Source organism: Artemia franciscana, chromosome 18, assembly GCF_032884065.1.
Source record: "Artemia franciscana chromosome 18, ASM3288406v1, whole genome shotgun sequence".
Lineage (NCBI taxonomy): Eukaryota > Metazoa > Arthropoda > Branchiopoda > Anostraca > Artemiidae > Artemia > Artemia franciscana.
In genome coordinates, this window is record NC_088880.1 from 23461857 (window position 1) to 23481238 (window position 19382).

Below are 19382 nucleotides of genomic sequence, written 5' to 3' on the forward strand. Positions count from 1 at the left end.
CTTCCCCTGCGCTTTTTAATAATTCAGTCATTCCAGCCCAAAGTTCTATTGAGTCCACCTGTATTTACAGGGGTTTAGACGCGTCTTTACTTATGAATGCTGATGATATCCTGAATTACTTTCTCAGGCGGTGAGAGCACTCTCGAAATTAAAACTAGAGTATCAGCAGGTTGGTTTAAGTTTAAATGTGGATAAAACCTACCTGTTGGTTTCAACCTCTACCTCAAAGAATGCTCTGATAAATTCCTCCAACCTACTGAAATTTTTATCCCCCTCTCTAAAAGCCTTATTTACCTGGGAATGCACATTGGAAATTCAATTAAAGAAACTATTAAGCTTGCCATCCAAAATCTTGAAAAAAAGAGACAAGTATAGCTTATGCGTCACGTGTCTGTAATATTACGCACCTTAGTCGTTTCCATCTTTCTAAACTTTACAATAGTCTAACTGTGCCTCATCTTCTTGCTCTGCCTCCTATTTGGTTAATATTTCCTGCTTAAAAAATAAAAAAAATAAAAATGTGTTCACCGGATTTATTTTAAATTTGCTAAATTTCTTTTGCATATGCCCCCTTGGACTAGTAACTCTTTTTTGCCTAAAAAATCTGAACTCATCTTCCCATCTACAATTATTGGTAAAAGAATAAAAGATTTTAAGCCTTCCGCCAATAAACTTAATCACGATTGGTCTTCTCTATTTTTAAGATCTTATTATTGGGATATGATTCTTGTGATATATGTCTTATGTGTTTTCTATCATGATTGCATTATGTTATGGATCTTTTGATTATGTTCATATGATTGTAAAAACCACTTATTTTTGTTCAGTGTACAAATTTTCTTCTCTTTTTCCCCTTATGTTATACTCCTTTATTTAGGGGATCTGCCCCCCTTTTTGTTTTGACAGGCTGTAAATAAATTGAATTTAATATTACTCATCATTGCACAATGCGTACGAACATATGCTCTTTCCGTAACTCCCCATCGCCTCGGGAAAAAACCCTCGGAGGGTATCCCTGATTTAGATTATTCCAAATAAATGTGGCGGGCAAAACAAAGCTGTTTCGTGCTCTTTCTGTTCCCTCCCGTATGTGATCAAAGTGATCTACGTGACAGCAAAGAGCGATTGCAACTTAAAGATTATCTATTTCAAACGAACATTTTCATACCTGGCGCACGCGCAGGGGAAAGAAGAGGCTTTAAATATATGGTACCCTGAATTCCGAAATATTGTTAATGTCGACATTCATCGGTGAAAGTTCGGAATTCCTTTTTCTCTGCTTGGATTCAATTTGCTTTACTTACTGAGTTTGCCTTTTCAGTCTGATTATGCAAGCTATGATAGTAAAAGTTAAGTTAGATTAGGTTACCTTAAATTTGATTCTAAATGTCAGAAATAGACTGAAAACCTAAGCTAGCCTCACCAAACCTAATCTATTGTAACCTATCCTGTAATCATTAAACCTTGCATTAAATTGAAAAAGTTGACTGGCAACACTGACTAAATCCAAGGAGAAAAAAAAAGGTATTTCGGATATTCAATGGTGAATGTTGACATTCACCAATTTGCGGACATTCACGGTTACGTCTATACCCATCGCTTTAAAATTTTCTCCCAATGTTTTTCGTACAGGTGGTTGATTCTAGCGATTATGCTAACTTTTGCAGACCCCGCAAAACATTATTTTTTTGTACGTACATGTTCTATCCTCACCCCTATTATTGAATTGATCTATGTAATGGCAATAAGTGAAATTGCAACTGAAAATTCAGAAATAGGGGTAAAGGGTAGAACAGGCATCTATGCAGAAATTAATTTTTTTAAGGTTGAAAATTTGCATAAACACTAAAATCGACGAACGATACGGAAAATTTAAAAAGTTCACGGGAAATCTGAACATTTCTAAGGGGAAGGTCATGGAATTGCCCCGTATAAAATGTGTTTGTAATTAGTAATTTGTTATTAATGTGTCGCGTTTTCTGCATAAAGCAAGTTGTTTGTTTGGGTATATGGTTGGTGCAGATGGTTGGAGAGCACTCCCCTCCGAAAGATGCTAAATTCTGCTCTATTAAAAGTTGAGTAGCTTTATTCTCTTGTTGTTGTTTTTTTCACTCCAATGGTTGCCTTACTTAAGTTTTTCACAAGTTGTTATTATTTTAGACTAATTTTTTTCGAAATTAACTGAGAAAAACGGATTTAATTTGAATATAGCAGTGACAAAGAATAAAAAACAAACAACACATTAAAAGTCAAAATCTGTCTACTCAACATCCGGGAGCCTTTATCTACGGGAAAGAAAGGAATAAGGAAAGAAAAGCAACCATTTCTTTTGCTTTTTTCCCGTTGATGAACAATCCCCCATTTGGAGTTGAAACATTTTAATTTTTTATTAATTAGCGTGTTGTTCGTTTTTTTTTTGTCACTGCTTTATTTGAATTAAACCCGCTTTTCTCGTCTAATTTTTCGTAAATGGAAAAGCAGTGTTGTCTAAAAAATTATTTTAGACTGATCTTTTATTATTTTATTTTTATTATTTATCTTTCATTTATGTATATTTTATTTGTTTATTTTATTATGTATTTATTTTATTATTTTATTTAGATATTTCATTATTTTAGACTGTTGATTATAATATTGTTTGTTTTCTAGGATTACATGCTGTAGCCATTATTTTATATTTTGACTTCGTTATGAGTCAAACAGGAGCGGTATATCGCATCAACGGTGTGACCGCCCCCTGGTCGCTAGGGGGTGGCAATCGCTACCCTAGTCAAGTTGTTAGCTCTGGCTATCAAAGTAGCTACGCCCAGTCCGTAAGTGGGTTTTCTCTATTGTTCAAATCCAATCGTATTTTAGTTTGCGAACCCCTTATCTGTTTGTTTTTATGCTCTGTTTAAACCATCTTTAGTTGTGGTAGATCTTGAACTGCACTGACCGTTCTAGTAAATGTTTCTGCACTAACGTTAAGGCAATGTGGTGACCTTGAAAGATCAATCTAGATAAGTTTTGTCGTAACTTGTAAAGTGTTGTTAAGAGATCTGAATAAACGATTGGAAACTGAACACCGACTCCTGCTATCCCGGAAATCTCAGAGAAGCCATTTAACTTCTCGCCTTTTTTGCTTGAGACTGAGACAGTTTTAAGAAAATATATCACCAGAGTGATTTTTTTCTTGATTAAATGGACTTTTGTTCTAATGTTCAGGAAAGATCGGTTCTAGGGGTGGTCCTGACCTCTCTTGCGCCCGGGACAAAATCTTGATTTGCGCCGTCATCCATGTCTCCCACAAAATTTCCAGGTCAAATTTTAACGAAATTTTCATGTGCTAAAAAAATTATTTTCAATGAATAATTTATTTCTGATATATTATTTAAGTTATTTAATTATTACCGCATTGATTACTTAAATTATTATTATTTAATTATTTTATTAATTAATGAAAAACTTATTAATCAATTGTTTTTAATTATTTTCAGTTATTATCTGCGCCCTCTACTTTTTTCAATAAAAATAAAACTTCAAATATTACAAAATGATTATCATCGTCATATTATTTGCTTGAAACTTTGTTTCCCCTAAATTTTTGCACCCAGGGCAATTGCCTCCTCTCTCCCTCCCCTAAAATCACCTCGGGTCAGTTCCTAAAAATGTCCTAGCCTACTTCCTGGGAAAATGCTAAAACTCAGTTCAAAGGGATTACCATTGAATAATTTGGCTGTTTTGTGAGCTCCCTGTGGTGCCACCCGCTTGATTGACAAAATCGCCGACAATAGGAAAGTGATATTCAAATGTAGTTTGTCAATATTTTTAGTGAACCCAGAAACTCTTGACAACTTTCGATGATGGCCAGATGCACTTTTAGTAAATGTTTCCGCTCAACTTTAAAAATTGTTCTCTTCATGCTAGCATTGAAGTGCATGGTATACATGCATGAGAGTCATATTTTTAAGGGGTTTGTGAAGAATTTCATCGCCCCCTCCAATATATATATATATATATATATATATATATATATATATATATATATATATATATATATATATATATATATATATATATATATATATATATATATATATATATATATATATATATATATATATATATATATATAAATATAAATAATCTAGTTAATGTCGGCATTCACAGGTGAATACTCGAAATTCCTTTTTCTCTTCTTCGATTCAATTAGCTTTGCGAGTCAGCTTTATCAGTCTTATGCAACCTATTGTGGTAAAAGTTAAAGTTAGGTCAGATTATGTTAGTTTAGGTTAGGTTCAGTTAGATTATGCTAGGTTAGAATTGGTCCTAAATATCAGAAATGGGTTAAAAACCTAACTTAAGCTAACCTAAATCAACCTAACCCCGTCTAACCAAACCCAACCTAGTCTAACCTAATGTGTCATCATCAAACCTTGTATTATATTAAAAAAATTAGCTGGCAATGATCATACCTCATTGATTGGCAAAGATCGTAACCTCACAGAGGGGAGAAGTGGGTGTATGTTCCAGTATCTTATAAAATGTTCTTTTCAAAAAGTCTATCAAAAGTGAAATATCCAAAATTTAGAGTAAATTTGTGGTCGAATTTAAAGGTTATATTTATGTGTAAACGCCTGGAGCATTCCTAGTTTAAAACCTACCCACTTATTCAATTTTCTGTGTGCACATTGTCGTTTATGGGTGTTAAGGGTTGGCTTCAGATCTAAAGTCGCACACTTTTTTTGCAATATTTGACCCGTCAGGAATTTGTTATTTTATTAAGATGAGTTTCTTAAGCGGTTCCATTTTCGCCCTAAGAATTTCGAACATTAGTTATGGAAATAGGTAGAGTTTTAGGAAAGCTTTGTCTCTCCTAAAAGTCTGCAATGAAAATCTGCTCTGACAAAACTAGCTCCGTTTTCCGCCGACCCTAATATTGAAATTTTTTCTTGTACTCTAGCTTTCATCTTTACCCATGGCTTTTAGAATGATTAAGAGTCCTCGAAAGTCCGTCTCTCGAGTCTGGGCCTAATTTGTTGTGTGGTGATAAACCTCTTGGAGAAATGAAAAGGAGGTTTGAACATGAGTGACAATTTGGAGGGGAAAATTACCTTCTTAAATCTTTAATCTTAGATTTTTTCTATTTTCACCTTTTGAGTTGAAATAATTATTTCCTCTCCCCCCTTTCATTTTTTGTCCTTTTGTTAATTAGCACCACTGTCCTGGAATAATGGCTCAAATACTTTTATATTATATTTTTTATTACTTTTTTTTTATTTAATATATTTTTTTTTATTTTTTTTTTATTTAATATATTTTATTTTTTATTACTGGCTCAAATGCTTTATATTAAGAGGTGGTAGCGAGTTTGAAAGGGCTGAGTCCTAAAAATCATTTGCAGTTCTTCAAAATTTGCTTATCACAAAATCAAGTTGACAATCGAATGGAGATTTGCACGTGAAGCTGTTCACTAGTTTGTTGTTGTTGTTGTTTTTTTTTTTTGGCCATGCTTTTTTTGGCTATGTTTTGAAGTAATTATACTTTTCATAGATTTTACTAGAATGACGTAAATCATTGTTTTTGTACCGATATTTTTATGTCGTTTAAAGAAAAGAGAAAGAGTTAAAGAAAGTTCTTTTTTTTCCTCAAAGAAAAAGATGCACTTGAAGGCAGGGTTGCCACCCGGTAAAAAATTATTACTTTTTACGGATTTTTTTGTCGATTTAGTGATTTTCTTCAATAATCTAGTGATTTATATGTTGATTTAGGGCTTTTTTATTTTAGGCAATATAAAAAATTCCTAGAGATAGTAATAAATCAATGGGAGTGGCAACTCTGTCTTGAAGGCTGTGAAACAAAAAGTACGCCACCGAGTTCTTTATAAAAAACTATATAAGAGTACCAAATTCATTACCCGAAACCAAAGTAATAAGGAGCGATTATTTAGCTGAATCTATTTTAAAAGAAAAGCAAAGAACCTGAAGGCAGAACAAATTCGTGTCAGCGGTCACTCAACTCTCCTTTCACTTCAATTTGGCACTTGTTTTGCGACCTTGTGAAGAAATAACTGTTACGATTTTGTGCATATATTTATGCATAGAAAAAAGTTATTCGTGAAGGAATTTGCCATGCCAATTCTCAAAAACGTGGTTTTCTGGAAAACTACGTTATATACAATTACCCATATAAGTGGGTCAAGGCCCTGTCCAGGAAAACGCATCAAAAATGTATTTTTATCACGTTTTCACGAGTCAGACATACATTTCGGGAGAGAGGGGTCCTAACCCATTAACCCTTAGATACGACCTTGAATTCAGCAGGGAAAGTCATGTGAAATAGTAAAAGTCATTTTTTCGGTTAAAAATCCTTTTCTTTATTCCCTCTCAAACTTCTCTTCCGCCACACTATTTAAGAATCTAACTTCGCCCCCTTCATGAAAACTAAAGCTTGTTTTTGTTATTTTGGGTAACTCCATGGCTAGGGGTACAAGGAGGGAGGTGTCTAGTTTAGATGTTGTTAGGTAAGGTTCAGATGTTGGTTAATTGTTATTTTAAAGTCGAGGGAACAGGATACCATTTCAAAAGATTATTTATTCTTTATATGTAAATGTTTGCAAGTATAATAGGAAATGCTGGAACGTAAATAGATATGAAAAGAATTTTACATGAAATGGTTGTCAACATATAGTTTACATAATAATTTCACATATTATTAAAATAAAGTTTAGATTGCAAGAAAAGAAACAACACCAGAATAAATTAGATTTATGTTGCTTATGTAACTTAAGTGTCGCAACAGCCTTTTGTCGGTTTCGCCGACAAAACATTTGCGGAAGCTCTTTGTTTCCTTGCTGTCTAATAAGAGCCGTGGTTATCAACCCCTCAAAAGTTTAAAGTGTATATAGCCTACCTAAAGAAGAATTTCTTTTGACGAATTAAAGATCTAAAGCCGAATTAACCTAACATGGAAAAACCAAAGAAGAAAATTTTGAAAACCATGGGCCTCTGGAGAGTGCGTATCCAGGATTTTTGCTGGGGGGAGAGGGGCTGGGTTACAACAAATACATCAAAATGGTGCATCTGTATATTTGTTACGTTTTTTACACGTCAGACAATTTTTTTGGGGGGGAAGGGGGGGGGGGTTCAAAACCCGGCAATTCCCCTTTGATTCGGCTTTGTTCTATGGCCAAGAGAGAGAAGAAAACAAGCGTTTGAATATTCCACATGTATGCACCAAGGACTCCTCTTCATTGGAAAAGGAAACAACTTAATCGATAACAGCCAAGGCCGCATCCAGGAGGGTCTGTTCCCCCCCCCCCAAAAGAACAATGTTCGTCCGACTCGTGAAAATATAACAAAAATGAATTCGAACAAATTTTTGAACCTTTTTTAAAATTATTTTGTACCACTCCCCCGTGAAAAAAAATAATCGAACTGAAATTCTAATCCTTCGCTCCATTTCAAAATAAATTTGTATTTTCTATTTCAGCTTTTGTGAGGAAAGATACTGATTAGGCCTACTGTTTGAACAGGTTGAACAGATTGGAGCACCACCTGGAGAAATGTGTAACTTACAAGGAGACCAAGCAAATAATAAATATAAATAAAAAAAACAAAAATGTTAAAATTTCGTAGATTCCTTTAATTTTAGAGGGTCTTTCTCCCCTATTTCAAAAATCAGTTAAATTTTCTCAGGATCGTAACTTTTGATGACTAGCACTTAAGTTGATGAATCTTATGTATTTTGAATCAGCATAATAAGCTGATTGTCAATGTATTAATTATAACTATTATATTATAATTATAAAAATTTATTTTAAAAAATATTCAGAAATTCACTGTACTATTAAAAGTTTTAGCAAATTTGCAATTTTTTTTGTTTCAATTAAGTATATTCTTTTATGGGGGGAAATTTGGCATTAATTCTGAATAATCTGGCAAACGAAGAGACCTTTGGTCATGAGACTGTACTTCTGTAACAGCTATAACGTCCATCTGATTTAATTCTGATACCACCTTGTGTTCAGTAAGTTTGTCAAAATTAAGGCTTACGGCGTTGATTGAAAATTTTAGAAATTTAAAGCGACTGGGGAAACGTGATTGTCGTTGAGTTTCAGTAATTCTTGGGGTGCATTTGAAATTTGAAGGACAGTGTATTACATTTAGGGAGTTTTCATGTGGAGCCCCTAGGAATTGACTCATGTGGAGCCCCTAGCCTATTGACTCAATTTGCACAATTGGTTTTGTTTTGCAGGTGAATCCTTTCACTGCCACTTCACCATCCAACACAGCGACAAGCAGTAGCAGTGCTGGTGGCAACTCTTATCCTTCGAGTGGCATGGGTTCCAATAAAAGTCAAGATAGAATAGATGGAGAAAAATTGTCAAAAACTAACCTGTATATTAGAGGATTATCGCAAAATACTACAGACAATGATTTGAGCCTTCTGTGCAGCAAGTAAGATTTATTTTTTTCGTTGGCTGATTCCCGACATTCCCGAGATACATTAAAATCAGTCACTGTTGTAGATTAAAAAAAAAAGTTATAAAAAATTATGTGAATTCAATTCCTTCGTGATTGGACCGACCAATCCTTGCCATAGACGTTGTAATGGACTGCAGACAGCAGGTGTTTTTCGCGAGCTCTTTATGGTCATAAATAATTTTTTTTTGCAGCACTAGAGGCTTCAGCTCCCGAAAAGTTCGGGGGAGAGTAATGACTTTTAAAAAATCTAGGGGGCAGTTTTGATCTTTTCCGTTATTTCTTTGCTGGAAATGCCATAAAACGGTAATATATATATATATATATATATATATATATATATATATATATATATATATATATATATATATATATATATATATATATATATATATATATATATATATATATATATATATATATATATATATATATATATATATATATATATATATATATATATATATATATATATATATATATATAATAATATTAGTCAATGTATTAATTATAACTATTATATTATAATTAAATATATTATAATTATAAAAATTTATTTTAAAAAATATTCAGAAATTCACTGTACTATTAAAAGTTTTAGCATTTTGCAATTTTTTTTGTTTCAATTAAGTATATTCTTTCATGGGGGGAAATTTGGCATTGGTTTCATGATTTATCAGCAAATGTTTATGCATCAATGAATGGGGAAAAATTTTAGGGTATCATTCACTATAACAAGAAATAGCCATACTACAAAGATGTTCTGTGGGTTTGTTTGGAATGTAAAAAATATGCAGTGTGTGAATCACGCTTTTCCGACAAACCTTACTATAAGGGATCTCTGCCTCCTCAACTGTATACTTTTTTAGTTTGTGTGGCCAAATTATTTGGAATTTATATGGCCGTCTTGTCATAACTTGTGAAGCTTGTAAGAGATCTGAATAAGTGAAAGGAAACTAAAAGTCGACTCCTACATTCCTAGAAATTTTAATAAAAATCATTTCACTTTTCCGGTTTTGCTCCGGAGATAGAGGTATTCAGTTTAATTGAACTTGCTTCATCAGAAAGTGGGGATCCTGTTTTTTCGATTAAATAGAGCAGAATTTTATTTTTGTAGCTCAAGAAAGTGATGTCCCTAAGTCTTTTTTAGCATACGCGCCAGCAAAAATATACCGCTAAAAATCAGCTCAAAGGAATTATCATTTGAGTAATTTGACTGCTTTGGGAATTCCTAATGATGCCGCCTGTTTCAATTGACAGTCTCGCCGACAAAAGGGACATAAAATTTCATTGTCTTTTCCGTAAATTTCACAGTCATATCACCAATTCTCGACAGCTCTCGATGATGGCTGCCCTGAGAGAATTCGCAATTTGGCTCCTTTATCTTTGTGACGGTCAGCCGGTGCTCAGGCTAGCAAAATGATTTTAAGCTTCCGTATCAATCAGTTCGCCGTGACGAACTGTAAGTAAGGAATGACCCGGCTCAATAGTAGCCAAAACTCTGAAAAAAAAAACAGAATTATGATACCAATAGATACATCAATAGTATCGGATTTTTATATCAATTTCAAAAATATAAGTTTGATCAAGTTTAGTACTACCTATCAAAAGTTATGAACCTGAGAATATTTGCCTTTTTTTGAAAAAAGGGGCAAATATCTCCTAGAAGTCATAGCATCTTAATGAAAATCGCACCATCAGACTCAGGGTATCAGAGAACCCTTCTGTCGAGGTTTCAAGCTCCCCTATCTGCAAAAATGTGTAATTTGTATATTTTCTGCCAGAAGAAAGATCACGGATGCGTGTTTATTTGTTTTTTTTTCTCAGGGGTGATCGTGTCGACCCAGTGGTCCTAGAATATAACTAGAGGGCTCATTCGAACGGAAATTAAATATTCTAATGCCTGTTTTCAGTGACCGAAAAATTGGAGGGCAACTAGAACCCTCCTCTGCTCATTTTCTTCGAAAGTCACCTGATAAAATTTTGAGATATCAATTTTGATGAGCATAGTTAAGAAATCTAATTACTATGTCTTTAGCTTTAAAATGACCCCCCCCCCAGTCTCTGGGAGAAGAGTTGCAAGTTCTGAACTTTAGTATTTGTTATTGGGAAGTAAACAGCTGTTTTTTGGGAGGGGGAGCTGTGCTTGGGGTGGATTTCTGTAGGGAGAACCTTCCTTGCGGAGGGAAAGTTCTGGGGAAATGTTACTCTGGCGGATTTTTAGAGAATTGCTATGCGAAATTCCTCTTAATTATCTTACATTCACTTTGCCGATTTTTTTTTATGTGGAGATGTTCCGGTGGAATTATCCGGGGGCCTTTTTTTTGGCGTCTTTTGTTTTCTGGGAAATAATTTTCTCGGGAGGGGGCATTTCTGGAGAGGTCGAGAAACCGATTAGAGATTAAAGTCTTATTCAAATGAAAGAATGCTAAGGATAATTTTTCAGGGTGAATCTTCCACAAGCAATTTTACAGGGAGGGGGATTCCCAGCGAGGATGAAACTGTCTGGAGGGAATTTAATGGGGGGTGGATGCACGTTTTGTTGGAGGGAATTTCAACGGAGGAGTTTTCCGTGAGGGGGAGGGGTATATTTCATAGAGGGTGAGCCAGATTTACCGGCACTATTTGAAAAATGAACAGAAATTATGTCATATAATTTCTCCACTATGGATCCTCCACTATGAAGGGGAAGTATGGGGCCTAGAAGTGGCAAATTCATTAGAAACTCTACATCTACAATATTATAAACGAATGCTAGGTCTGCACGCCACAACTCACACACTTTTCGTCAAGGGAGATTTGGGACTTTTCTTCATGAGAAAACATAGACAGATCCAATTAATTAAGTTTTGGCTGAAAATACTGCAATGTCCCTCCTCAAGACTCATCAGAGCAGCGTATGATGAATTACTTACCCTGGGACAAAAATCGTCATGGCCCTTCCATGTCAAAAAACTACTGGACAGCACAGGTCTATCGTATGCATGGAATGAAGGAGAGGGTCCAATCTCAGATCAAAAAGCCTTTCTGTCAGAGATCCAAACAAGGCTGGAAGACCAAGAAATTCAGTAATGGTGGAATGACCTTAGCCAGTCGGAAAGCTTAAGTTCTTACTATAAGGTGAAAGAAAATTATGGTGAAGAGCTATATTTTAAATTAGGAATTCCAAAAGAATCCCTGAGGTCTTGGATGCAGGTGCGAGCAAACTGTCTCCATCTTCACAGTATTTGAAAAAATAGGTGCCACCCGGAAATGCGGTATACTTGCCCAATTTGCGGTGATCTTGATGGGCTAGACCATTTTCTTTTCAGGTGTCAGGGGCTAAATGAGCTAAGAGGGAGCTTTCTTGGGGTGGGTGGTCGTGAGCCCCTTCTTGGAACTTTGAAGTCGACGTCGAAAATAAATATAGTAGCAGTGGCAAATTTTGTCCGGAAGGGTCTTGTTATTCGAAAGTTGATTGTTACATATTTTAGTTAGTTTGTTGTTATATATGTATGTATACGGCCTGAAAAATGGCTTTAAATACAGTCATTCATTCTATATAATGGGTTGCTCCTTCCTCAATACCTTGCTGTTTGTGCTAAAGTTTGACTGTTTACTAAAATTGAAACACGGGGGTCGTTTAATCAGAATGGGAAGCTCTTTTGAAAGTGCTAACAGCTTCAGCGTAAAGAGCAAGGTATTGAGGGGGTGGGGGCAATCCTTCGTATCCGGAATAAATCTGCCAAAATTTGTATGCAAATTTCGTTTTAATATTGCATGTACAGTGAGCCAAATTGAACCTGCATTCGCCGAAAGACGTTCAGAAATTAAATAAAAAGAATTTTTTAAAACTGAAAGTAAGGAGCGACAATAAAGCTTAAAACGAACAGAAATTATTCCGTTTATGAAAGGGGCTGTCCGCTCCTCAACGCCTCGCTCTTTACCGTTTTTATTGTTTAAAAAGTAGAGTTATGACAAAGTGAAACTTTAGTGTAAAGAGCGAGGCGTTGAGGAGGGGATATCTCCTTTCATATACGGAATAATTTCTGTTCTTTTTAAGTTTTAATGTCGTTCCTTACTTTCAGTTAAAAAACTTGTTTTCTTGTTTAATCGCTTTAAGAACGACATACATGAACTTGACTATGTACTTAGTTAAAGCTATTTTTTCCATCTATTGCATAGTACTAAAAACAACTAATTGCTAAATTAAATTGCAACAACTAAATTGCTTTAGTGCTAAAAACAACAAGGAATCTACCTCAAGACAATGAGATTTGCTTAAACCTTTAAAATATATCGGCTCTATATGCAAAAGTCGTCCTCAGCAAACCTAGCATAGAAAGTAAAATAAAACTTACAACCATTATTTACTGTCATCGTAACTACAAACTAACTCAATTGGTAAATCAATATCGAATTTACACCTTTTGAGATTTTCTAAAGGGCTTGAAAGTAGCTAAAGTCTTAAGTGGCTGATTGATTACTATTATTTCCGCCATTAAACGCTTTTTCCGCCATTCTTGTTAAAATGGCTAATTCTTGTTTAATGGCTAATGGCTAAATTTCCGCCATTCTTGTTAAACGCACGGTGGCTGTTTGTCTGCTCGGATTTTGTGATCAAGGCCGTATCCACGGGGGGTAGGGTATTTGAACCCCCATCCTCCCTAAATGCTTGTGCGATTCGTAAAAACGTAATAAAACGCACAAGAATCACATTTTTGATGTTTTTTGTTGACCCCTCCCCCCGAACAAAAATCCTGGACACGGCCTTGATTGTGAGGATTTTTCTCTTTTATATTATATCTATTCTGGTTATAAATCTTTGGTCCTTATATAGACGTCTTTTGTTCATTCTTTTTAATCTTAATTTTTCGTATTTGGGTGCCTTTAAAACCTTTTATTCCTAAAAGAATATTTCCAGTGTTATTCTTACGAAAATACTTTTGTCTCATCTATATTTTAATATGTTCTTTTAATTTCTCTGGATTTTCGGTGCCTTTGTTGGCGAAATAAATAATTTTTTGTTTATTAATCGTTTGGCTCAGAAGGAACATTTAATAGTACAAACATGTTATTGAACATTTTCAGGTCTTCCAGGAAACGTAATTTTTTTTTTCATATAATCGAGGGTTTTAAGAAATGCTGGATAGGCGTAAGCTTTATAAGATTTTTGATTTGAAGTAAAACTCATTTATTAACATAAGATACACCAAATCAAAATATAGATATTAAAATGAATAACTTTTAAGTAGGTGCGAATGAAATAATTTTTGGTGCGAAGGGAAGGGGTGATTGGGAGTAGTTTTACATTCTTCGGGTCATCATGTAAAAGATGCATTATAATGAGATTGTAGTGTCATTTCATGCTAATTTGTTTTCAGCTTCATCCAAGGGCGGATCTAGAGCAAAATCTTTGAGGAAGCCCTATGTGACAAGGGTGCCAATGAGCAAAGTCCTGGGGGGAGTAATGTGACAAAGGTGCCAATAATTGACTAAATTTACTCTAAAAAGAGTGAAAAAAAGAGAAAGAGGGTGCCAGGGTCCCCCCAGATTCGCCAGTGGCTTCAGTCCTGTTGATAAAAAAATGTTGAAGATACTTGGCTCTTCACTGTCTTTCAAAATTGTTTTGTCCCTCTCTCTAATTTTGGCTTTTTGCTAATAAATAGCAAGTAACTAAACTATATACTCTAATTAATGGGTTGTCCATAAGAGGTTGTATCTGCTTGGAATTCAAGCTGTTATATTGCCTTTTTATTGGTCGGCATTTTGAACTGTTTCGCAGATGTGTACCCGACTATGACAAATGGAAACTTTTTGATTCACCGAATGGTCTCAAAGAAGGTCATTTGAATAATTAGCTTACCGTAACTAATTGATATGCTTTTTCGGCTGAACAAAATAGCCTTGTTTCACTCATGGGATAAGGGATATCAGTTCGTTTTTAGTGTTTGAAGTGTTGTGGACTATTGAAAAAGTAAGAGTGTAAAATTTGGGTTTGAAACTTAGAGAATGTTAGAATAATCGTGTGTATTGCACCACAAAATGGGTATTGACAGTTCCAGGTACTATTGAATGATAATATAGACTGGGAATGGATAGAAAATGGGAGAGGGGGAACTTATATAGTAGTATAAGCAGTCAAAACAGTACATAATCTCATTTTAAAATTTTCGTGTTTAATTACACAGGTTTCGCGCACTTGAAATTTTAATTGGGAATTCTCACCCATTAACCTTACCCACTCGTATGGTAATGATAGAAATAATACTATAAATGCCGTGCTAATGGATCTGTGAGATTTACTTATTTTGCATTTTCTTAGAAATTTCAACTTTAAAGTTCTTTCCCTTTACATGAAAATTAGAAGTCTCCATGGCCCAAGAAACTAGATTATAATCGATCAGCGTTTAGCATTTTCTAGAGTAGAATCGTATCAACGTAGAACTGACGTTGTTTGAACGGACGATATATTTTTTGGATTTCTTTTAGCCTAAATCCGTCCTTAGGGTCCCAAAACTATGCTGCACCAGTTTTCTTGCTTCTAGTTTAAATAATATAGCTTATTTTTAGTCTTTTTTGGCTAATCATCTAATGAAAAGCAGGTCGGCCCAGAATGGGTGGAGGGAGGTCATAAGGAATGACTCAATGGAGGGAAGTTGGAACTTGTTGTGAAGGCGTAAAGAGGAAGACTTTGAATATGTTGGGTTGGAGGAGGAGCGGGCATAACTGTGTTGGCCTTATGCATCTGCGTGCTGCGGTAAGATGCTAAGTAGTAGTAGTAGTATTTTTTCAGTTCACCCACACTGTTTGTTTTATACAGCGTATTGGTGTCGGCTTACTAGTAAATAATGACTCCCACTTTTATTTGCTCGGAAAATAGTCGACACCAGAAATTCAGGTGAAATTTTCCAACGCAATAAAACGCAAAATTTGATATTTTTTTTCTCGTTTTTACGACCTCTTGCATGCCGAGTGACCTCGGTAATGGCCTAAATCCACGACCACTATGTAGGGTGCTAAGATCACCAAAATTTTTATCAAATATGTTTAACTTATACATGTATATATATATATATATATATATATATATATTTTAAATATATATAATTTAAAGAAATCAGTGCTGATTGAGCACTGTATCCGGCTCGGTCAAGTGGCCCTACAAATAATATTGAAAAGTGAGTGGGGGGGGGGAATCTGGTTCTTTGCTTGCTGTAACGATATGCTTCTGATGTGAATAGAAGCAAATTCTTAAACATGATTAGACCAATAATAAACCATTTTTCAAAATAGAATGCGCACAAAAAAACCTAATATTGTAATTTCCCTCTAAATCTATTGAAGTTTTCTGTATGCCTCTAACCACGCTAACCACACAGCTTTTGAAGTTGCCTGGGGTATATCATTGGATTTAGGTCAGGATTATTTGCTGATTTGTTCATATTATATTGCTTATAATGTAATTCCCTTAATTTAGATACAATAGTGAATGAGTAATAATTCCAAATTCAAGGGTTTGACCCTTTAACGAGGCCTGACGTGAACTTACTTTGTCCTGTTAGAGGAAGTGATACCAGTGTAACCAAGACCCTGTCCAGGGTTTTCGTTTGGGAGGGGGGGTTACAAAACAAAAACCCTTAAAACGCATCAAAAAGTGTTTTATGCATTTTTAACGATTTTACGAGTCAGACAAATAGTTAGGGGGGGTCAAACCACCTAACCACCCCACCCGTCTGGATACTGCCTTGAGCATAGCGCAAGGATTTGTTCAGTATGTATTGGTTCATTTTTTAGAATTACTTTGCTCTACAAGTTTTCGTCGTGATTTGATACAGGGGCCACTAGTTTCGCGAATGTATCAAAATTTAAGCTAAAGTATTTCCTTCTGTGCTTTTATCTGAGAAGCTAATATCTAGCGATAAAAAAATTTGACATAGTTCTGTCCAATGAGACCATCTAATGTGTATTATCGTTATATTCATATAGTGGGGGAGGGTTGAGGAATGGTATCCTTCCCCCTCTAATAAGTGCAGTATTTGTTTTGTATGTTTCCTCCTATGTATTTCTTTTTTTTAACAAGAGGAGGAATTTTTTCCTCCTTATATTGAAGGTAATATATATACACATGGGCCCACGCAGGGGCTCTTAGAAATGCCAAGTTTATTCAGCCCCCCCCCCACTACGGGATCTAAATTTCTACCTATGTGTCTCTATCTGGCTGACCATGCTTATAAAAAATAAAAATAAAAGTCATGATGTATTTTTAAAAATCTACTGAAAGGCTTAAGTAGATTGAGTTATGGATTATTACACATACAAAATTACGATAATTTAAACAGTGTTGTCCTCACTCATAAAAGCGAAGCAATAGCTACTAATACTGCAAGAAAAATAGCTTATTTCCAATGGGACTTGCCGAAAGTCCAAGTAGTGGGTTTACTTAAGTACTTATGTTTTTGAAAGAAGTTAAACAAATTATGGGGAGGTTTATCCGGGGGAGGATGAGTGTCGAAAGGAAGGAATGGACGGATGCTACTGTGTAAAGTGAAATATGTTTTTGTGGATAAAGAAGTTGCGGAGGTTAGTTGATTTGAGTATTGCAAATAAAGCATTTTTTATAATTTTTTCATTCAGTTTGGAATTAAATTTTGAGTTTTTGTTTTTAATTTATATTCAAGCCACCATTTAAATTAACCATGGTCAATAAAATTCTTCTTATTTGTATCTATTTAAAATCCAGAAACATGGTAATGCAAGAATGGAATAACTGTTATTGAGAAAATGTTAGAGTTCAATCAACAAAACGAAAAGACGTATGTGTCTCAGCCGTCATTATTGGTCGTTTCTCAGAAAGAAACTACGAAATTTAAGAAAGCTCAAGAATACAAAATACATATAATTTTTCAATAAATAAATCCCCTCCCCCAGCTAAACCCCTATGAGCGTGACTTAATTATTGCCTTGTACTAGGTGGTGTTAGTATTAACGTGCACCAAGGTCATTTTTGTCATTTTTAAACCACGGTCGCTCTGATGTATTAACTAGTGCTATTTTTGACATTGATTGTGCTTTTCCAGCAGTTTTTGAAATGCTCTGTGTTTCAGAGTGATTGTGAACCCAATTTGTTTTGTTTTACTGTTCTTAGCTTCTACGATAAATGTTCGTTTCAATTGAAAAACTTTTTTTGATCAATTAGTTAAAGACGGCTTTAGTTTAACTTTTTTTTAACTGTTAAATTTAAATTTTGGTTAATCTGAAGTATACTACTAGGCATGATTGCTGTTTTTTAAGATTGAGATTGTATGTATATATGAGTTTAAATAAAAATGTTCTAATCTCAATCTGCCAAGAGGTTATCACATGCCCTGTTAAAATTAATAATTCGCCTTTGGTTATCATACAAAGGAAAAAACAAATACAAATGGAAAAAAAGTGCTTGGTATTTTCAGATATCTGCTAGATGTCTATAGCATTTGTCTTTTTAGGTACGGTAAAATAATTTCAACGAAGGCCATTTTAGATAAGAACACAAACAAGTGTAAAGGCTACGGATTCGTAGATTTTGATTCGCCATCTGCTGCCGAAACGGCTGTTAAAGCACTTCAAGAGCAAGGGGTTCAAGCACAGATGGCAAAGCAACAGGAGCAAGACCCAACCAATTTATATATTGCTAATCTCCCGCGGCACTTTACTGAAAGCGATATTGAGCGCCTTTTGTCCCAGTATGGAACTGTAATATCAACACGGATATTAAGGGATGTTTCACTTCAGTCGAGAGGTGTTGGTTTTGCAAGGATGGAATCGAAAGAGAAATGTGAAGAAGTTATTGGTGGTTTTAATGGTAAGGTGCTCCCGGGCTGCTCTGAACCGCTGTTGGTGAAGTTTGCAGATGGCGGTAATAAGAAGAGGATGTACAGAGCTCCTGAGCAAAGGCTTTGGAGGGATGCTGATGTAAGTGTACTGAATAAAAAGTGCTTTTGTTTTTATTTTGTTCTTTCTTTCTTGCTTTTAAACTCTCAAGATACACATAAATAATGTATTGTAGAACGGAAGGGTAGGCTACTAGTTCTTTCTTCCAAAATTAAAAAGACTTCTCTAATAGATTTCTATCAACCGATCATGGTTACAGAAACGGATACAACTGCCTGTAGTAACCAGAATATTTTTTTTGAATTTATTTTTGATATAAATAGAAAAATACTTTTTTTTATTAATTCAAATGAACATTGACGTGAAAGCTTTAAATTATTTTTCAATTAAAATGGAGAGTAATCGTTACTTGGCGCTGATCTAGGAATCATATGTTTTTCAACTAGCTTTAAGACTCCAAAAAACCGACGGCGGATTAAAACACGATCAAAATCTCAGTGGTCAAAAAGCCAAAAATGAAGGCTCTGAGCTCCCGAACCAGGGAAAACCGCATTTTTTGCATGGGTAGCAGCGGCCAGAGACGATGTTAGGGGAAGGACAAAGGAGGCACTTGTCCCTGGTGCAGAAATTTTAACCGGTTTCAGTACAGATCAAGAACAAGGTGTGGTCACTATAATACTTAAGTACTTAATTTCCAAATTACAAAGGGACTGCATGGCCCCTTGGCAAATTCTAAAGGACTATGATTATACAAATTAAATATGCTATTAGGATGAGATATGTTTTAGGAGAACTAGCAGTTCTAGGAGAACTAGGACATCCTTCAAAACAAAATATTGGTCCCAAAAACAACTGGATGTAGCTCACATCATCTTTCAAAGTTTAATTCAAGGTTAACAAAAATAAGGTTGCTTTTAGGGAAATTTTTTTATTCAAGGATTTTTATGGAAAAAAAACAATAAAATAACAACCTATAGCAGAACAGATTGGTCTCATTTTCTCACCATAATACATAAAATACTTTAGATGGTCTTTGAGCCGGATATGCTGATATATGTTTTATCTCGC

General features: G+C 34.8%; 2 protein-coding genes across 2 annotated transcripts in view; both read left to right on the plus strand.

Annotated features, from left to right (window-relative positions):
• The window catches only part of LOC136038774 (protein alan shepard-like), a 92917-nt gene that overhangs the window by 53881 nt on the left and 19654 nt on the right, over positions 1 to 19382 (plus strand). The window lies entirely within an intron of this gene.
• Positions 2556 to 19382, plus strand: part of LOC136038773 (protein alan shepard-like) — a 36481-nt gene continuing 19654 nt past the window's right edge. The window contains exons 1-3 of the mRNA XM_065722145.1: positions 2556 to 2813; positions 8236 to 8438; positions 17930 to 18395. Coding sequence (XP_065578217.1) covers positions 2691 to 2813; positions 8236 to 8438; positions 17930 to 18395 — 792 coding nt within the window. The 5' untranslated portion in view covers positions 2556 to 2690. The remainder of the gene's footprint in view (positions 2814 to 8235; positions 8439 to 17929; positions 18396 to 19382) is intronic.